Genomic DNA, 5,681 nt, shown 5'->3' with positions numbered 1-5,681 from the left:
AATTTTCTTTCAGGAGGCGCGCCATGGCGCGCCCCAACCGCTAGTAAGTATATTCCTTATCCCCTTATACATGATTAATATGCACCAACTCTATGATCCATCTCTCCATACAACATCCTTCAATATCCTTACGAATAATGTGGTACCTGCCATGCATATACATAAAATTTATCATCGGCAATTTTGAACTTCCGGGCAAGTAAAATCAGTTAATTATGAAATGTATCATCATCAATTTTAAACTTCTGGACAAGGAAACAAACAAGAAAAAAAGTACACGCCACACATGCACAAAGGAGAAGAAGAAGAAGAAAAAGAAGAATAAGACCAGTACAAGCGAGACATACACCAAGAATATTGTCTACATGGAAGTCCTGACCAAATAGGTAATGCAACATTTCAAAATTCAGTTTCTAATTCTACGTTAATATAAAACAAACTTAAGCATTTATGTTACACATTGCATTACTAATTTTCTAAACTTATATTCATTACTTGGATTCTATAGAACGATCCAACCCCACCCCGGACTCAGAATTCAGTACTACTTGATTGTCTTGAAGGAGGATGTCTTCATGTACTGAACCAGTAACTCATTCGTGGAAATAGTGTTCCAATTTTTTTGAAAATGTTAACTTTTATTAAAAATAAGAAAAATTACCAAAATTAACCTAATTATCGATGCTTATTTAAATTGCACATAAAAATGATACACAATGGCACATGAAGCAGATTGTGCCCCTTTTTTGCCCGATACAACGCATGGGCATTTGTACTAGTGAAACCAAAACTTTCATCCCTCTTGAAGAAAGATAAAACAAATATCGTGATGCTAACAACTACTGTTTTTTGCTAACGACTACTGTTTGTTTGCTAACAATCAAGGACTAACGTGTGTGGGCGTATGAAAATGGCCGCACGAGATGCTTCGAGGCGCTGCAGCAATACAAGTGCGCACAACTTCGTGTCAAGAGGCACGCCATGGGCGCGCCCCAACCCCTAGTATACAACACACAATCAGGCATATGCTGTCTGTCACAAAACATGAGGTCTCATCGCCGTAGCCTACCAAAATCGAGACCCCTGATCCAGCACAGCGTGGGAACCGGTTAGCTAGCCAGCGGCAACACTTTCTGACATACGAGCAGTCATAGCTAATATAGTACTACTACTAGTAGGGTAGCATCTGGTGCAAGGAATGTACAGCAGGGTCGATACAGAGATGGGAGAATGAATCAAAGCCAGCGCATCTTCTTCCCTTCTTCCTTCTCTCCGAGCGACCTGGCACCGGCAGCTGCTTATATTACACGCGCAGCTCCTCCATAGCATCAACAGCCTCCCTGCAAGCACGATGCGAGAATCAAAGGCATCAAAAAAGATGTCCAATCATTCAGGGTAGTGATTGTATGAGTGACTAGCATTGCATTGCTACCTCAGAGCTTTGGTGATCTCGTCGCTCTTAGGGTCGAGTTCCTGTGCTTTCAGGAACGCGTTGGCTGCTCCTTTGTAATCCTGCGCATGGACGAAATGTCGCAAGAGGTGTATCGAATAAGATTGCTGAGGGGGGACTGGACATAGAGTGGCTAGCTATACATACCTTCATGAAACTGAGAGCTTTGCCCTCACGGTACCATGCCTTGGACCAACGGGGCCGCATCATTACGCACTGTCGTGCATCTTCCAAAGCTCTGTCCCCTTCTCGCATCCACAGCCAGCAGAGGCTCCGGTTAGCAAACATGGTGGCATCAAGTGGGTCTATATCCATTACCTGCATTTACAACAAGAGAGCTCAGCTTCGGGTGTCTGTTGGTGCAGTGGTAAATTAATCTAACAGGCTCTGTCAAGCACATCATTGCCTTTTCGTTAGTTTAACATCTCATCTGATGTAACAAAAGTGGTGGTGGGCTTCCCAGATAAAATCGTGAATGGTCTATCCTATGAAATGCAGTGTAATCACCCAACCATCACCCCACATAAGCCGACCATAATTCTATGGAAATTTCAAAACAAACAACCAACCAGTTCAAAGAACCATCATTCCAAGAATTAAGTAGTAAGACTAATAAAAACTACAGGCCATCCCATCTTCACCCCCAAATCTGACGTCTTAAAACATGTATTAAATCATTAAATGGTTCATGCATTTACCAGGCCATAGAAGTACATCGCTGTAATATAGTCTTCCTTCCCAAATGCTTCCTTTCCACATGACTTCAAATCAGCTATCCGTTGTTCCACAGAAGATGCGTCCTGGACCAGTACCATGGTCAGTTACATGCATACATAGTGAATGACAGGTCCCAACAGCACGCTAAGTATTACAGTTGGAAAATTAAATTAAAGTTCTTGGTCAGTAATCCTTCAATTATAGGCATACACACTGTTTCCTCAGTTAGCTTTGCAAACTTGGTCAAACAAAATGCCAACTAAATTTGAATACATATATCTATTTATGTATACCATCCGCCATACTAATATTGCACTCCCACTGTTCACTATTATAAGTTGTTCTAACTTCTTTTCTGATTAGGATGTATATAGACGCATTTTAGCACTCATTTCAGTCCGTATGTAGTCCATATTGAAATATCCAAAACATTTTATATTTGTGAACATAGGGAGTAATACCTAAAGAGTGCCTATACAACTGGGCTCAGTGACTTTCCTATGCTGATAATGTACTTCCTTTTACCAGTTCTTAAATTTCTCAAGAAAATGCAGGCAAGCTACAGTTGCCCTGATTTATCATGTTTAGTTGCATTTTCCTTCTATGGATATCAAAGTGGAAATAACTGAAGGTCCAGTTATACATCAAAAAATGGGTCGGTCCATGCATGTTCAAAGGTTATGAGTATGCATATGGCCTGGTGATCTTTTCACTCTGTCAACAAGAATACAGCATATGGAAGTGCTGCGTTCGAAATAGAAGATATCAACCAATCATGCAGCTTCAGGACTACAGGTTATGGCAGAATGAAGTAATCGATAAATCATCTACACACCTGATGCTTGATATGTGGAGATCTTGCAGTATTCATTATCCCATTAATGCTCCAAACTGGCTGAGATGGAATGGGTTTTGTCTTAGGAAACAGCATTTCAACAAGCTCACGTTGACCACGAGCTGCTGCTAGCTCAATTGGAACTGCGCCATGCTATATCATAGAACAGAACATAATATGTCATATGATCCAGGATGAAAAGATAAAGCGGTCAACATCGTCAAATTACAATTTTTAACTGAAAATTCTGTAAGAAAACGAGATATTCTTGAATTCATCCCAGTGGCAGTAAGAATCCTAGATACTGCTAAATGAACTTCATTTGAGAGCATAAAATAAAAGTTAGTAAACAGGGAGACAAGGGCGGAGCTACAGTTACCTGGTTAGGGATGTTAGCGTCGGCTCCAGCCTCTAGTAAAATCATGACAAAGTCCATTAAGCCATCATCAACTGCTTCCGTTAAAGGAGTTGGTCCAGAGTAACCATGAACATTCACGTCAGCGCCAGCCTATTAATGAATAGGAGAAAAAAATAACTTCAGTGATAGGAAAAGACAAGCTACTCAACCATGAAACATCCGGCAAGGAAAAAACAAGGTACTCAACAAAATCAGTACACATTTAAACATAAAAAACATATGAAAATACACGAAGTCGGTAAGTTATTGGAACCTCAATCAGTAGCTTCATGCATTTCAAGGCCTTTCCACAGACGGCCATCATGAGTGGTGAAAAGACGTGATTAGCCACTCTGTTGGGCTGAAAAGATAAATGGGCCATAGTTTTGAAAAGAGTTAGTTAGATCACATAAATATTAATTATAGATGAGCCCATCAAATATTTGATACACCTCCAAGAATAAATCATTACATCATCAAACCAAACACAGCTAATCGTGTTTGCCTTTCCAATTCATAATTTGCATTCAATTAGCTGATAGTGGAATAGACACCTTACATCAGCACCATGCTCCAGCAGAACCTTCACAACCTCAACATGGTCCTTTGCAACCGCCAAGTGTAATGGCGTGCCCCGATGATCCATAGCATCCACATGAACCCCTTTGGAAAAAAAAAGAGAAGAGATGCGTGTCCCTGGAGGCACAACAAACATGGTGCAAATCCAAATAGATCAGAACCAGAGCCTCAACAGAAGAGTAACTCCTTCCATATGTAGGCAATGTCAAGCCTTTGATTTCACATTTCAGGGAATCAGAGTGAACTCAAGAATGAGAAAGACCACCTTCCTCTGCTGCATTGTGCAGTGACACGGAGCCCCTGTCATCGGCCATGGATGGGTCGGCGCTACCGTCGAGAAGGTACCTCATAACCTCGACATTTCCCCCAAACGCGGCGTAGAACATCGGTGTCACACCTACAAGGGTAACGCAACATCTCGGTACTAACAGAAACAAAATTTCCTGCTATGGACGCATAAGATTCCAACTAGGCGCGCACCTGTTTTCGTGGCGGAATCGACATCAAGCCCCGTTTCCTCCACCAGGAACTTGCAGCTGTCCAGGCACCCCTTGGCCGCAGCGAAATGAAGTGCGGTTTGCCCTTTGTCGTCCTTGGCTCGCCGCAGATCCACCTTCTTGGCCATTCCTAGGAAGGGGAAAAATCGCAGGAACAACTGAAGTCAGATCAGACAGCACAATCATTCTAGACGATTCCCCAAATGATTTCATGAAGTGATTACACACGGCCTCAAATCTAGGGTTTCTTCCCTGAAAATATTTTTGGGGGGTTTACCGCCCTAATGAACAAATCGAAGTTTCCTCAGAAAAGCAGCAACCGCCCCACCCAAAATTCGGAAAAAAAAGTACTAGTAGAGTTGCATCCACCCCACCTCAAATTCGTCCGTACGGAAAAAGCACCACGCGAGCGTTCCAAACAAGGAAGACTAATTGAGAGTACAGCATTCCATGAGAGAGAGAGAGAGAGGGGCGGCGCTTACTCTTGAGGAGGCGGAGCTTGCCGCCGAGGGCTGCCTTGAGGGCGATGTCGCAGGGGGACGAAGCCATGGCGGCGGCGGCGGAACTGAGGAGACGAGAGCGGTGAAGGGTTTGGGGGAGGGGAAACTGAGGAGTCAGGCGCCTAGAGCGGCCAAGGGTTTGGGGGAGGAAGATACTCAGGAGTCGGCGGCAGTCACGGAGATGATAGATGATATGGCGCGAAAGAGAGGAAATAGTCTGAGGTGGGACTGTAACCGGCCACTTAAACGCAGATTAGCATATAACCCCCTGTTTAATTAATAATTAGTTGTGTGTATTTAGGGCTGAGAAGAAACCTGACTCTCATCGATTTCTCGCCGCCGCGCCCTGCAGGTACCGCGGATGATGCCCCGGTGGCTCGGCCACCACGCAATGGCGACAGCTCAGTCGCCACGAGTCTACCAGCACGTGACGGTGACTCGACGATTGGCATCACCTCCACGCGACGATTTCACGGTTGCGACTCTTCGTCTGCATGTCGATGGGTAAACGGGAGTGCCCCCTCCCCCCCTCCCTCCGGCAACGGCAACTTGACGGTTGCAGATATACTTGCACACACCAGTGACTCGAGAATGTGGCGTAACTCCCATGTAATGACAGCTTAGTCGTAGCGGCTCTGCCCACACACGACGATGGCTAATGGTGGTGACGTCGTCCTATATGATCGAGAAGAGGTGTCTAGAGGGG

The 5,681-nt window shown here is 44.1% G+C and overlaps 1 protein-coding gene across 1 annotated transcript; it reads right to left on the bottom strand.

The window, feature by feature from the left end:
- Nucleotides 1-932: 932 nt before the first annotated feature.
- LOC125507899 (putative ankyrin repeat protein RF_0381) lies at nt 933-5,162 on the bottom strand. Its single transcript, XM_048672421.1, has 11 exons — nt 4,958-5,162; nt 4,459-4,605; nt 4,241-4,375; nt 3,959-4,095; nt 3,674-3,760; nt 3,382-3,510; nt 3,003-3,155; nt 2,149-2,250; nt 1,598-1,768; nt 1,433-1,512; nt 933-1,340 (listed from the first exon to the last, which is right to left on the bottom strand). Exons 1-11 carry the CDS (start codon nt 5,022-5,024, stop codon nt 1,304-1,306), a joined length of 1,245 nt encoding a protein of 414 aa, XP_048528378.1. The 5' UTR covers nt 5,025-5,162; the 3' UTR covers nt 933-1,303.
- Between the last annotated feature and the right edge of the window lie 519 nt (nt 5,163-5,681).

This window comes from Triticum urartu, chromosome 5 (assembly GCF_003073215.2).
Source record: "Triticum urartu cultivar G1812 chromosome 5, Tu2.1, whole genome shotgun sequence".
Classification (NCBI taxonomy): Eukaryota; Viridiplantae; Streptophyta; class Magnoliopsida; order Poales; family Poaceae; genus Triticum; species Triticum urartu.
The sequence above is the reverse complement of the archived record's forward strand: the minus strand, read 5'-3'. Positions and strand labels throughout refer to the sequence as shown.

Bases quoted from the DNA above. Each gene is read 5' to 3' on its own strand.
- LOC125507899 (XM_048672421.1), bottom strand. From the start codon at position 5,024: ATGGCTTCGTCCCCCTGCGACATCGCCCTCAAGGCAGCCCTCGGCGGC. The intron at 4,606-4,957 runs GTAAGCGCCGCC...TCCCCTTCCTAG, and splicing joins CAAGCTCCGCCTCCTCAAGA to GAATGGCCAAGAAGGTGGAT. The intron at 1,769-2,148 runs GTAAATGCATGA...TTGTAAATGCAG, and splicing joins CGATGTACTTCTATGGCCTG to GTAATGGATATAGACCCACT.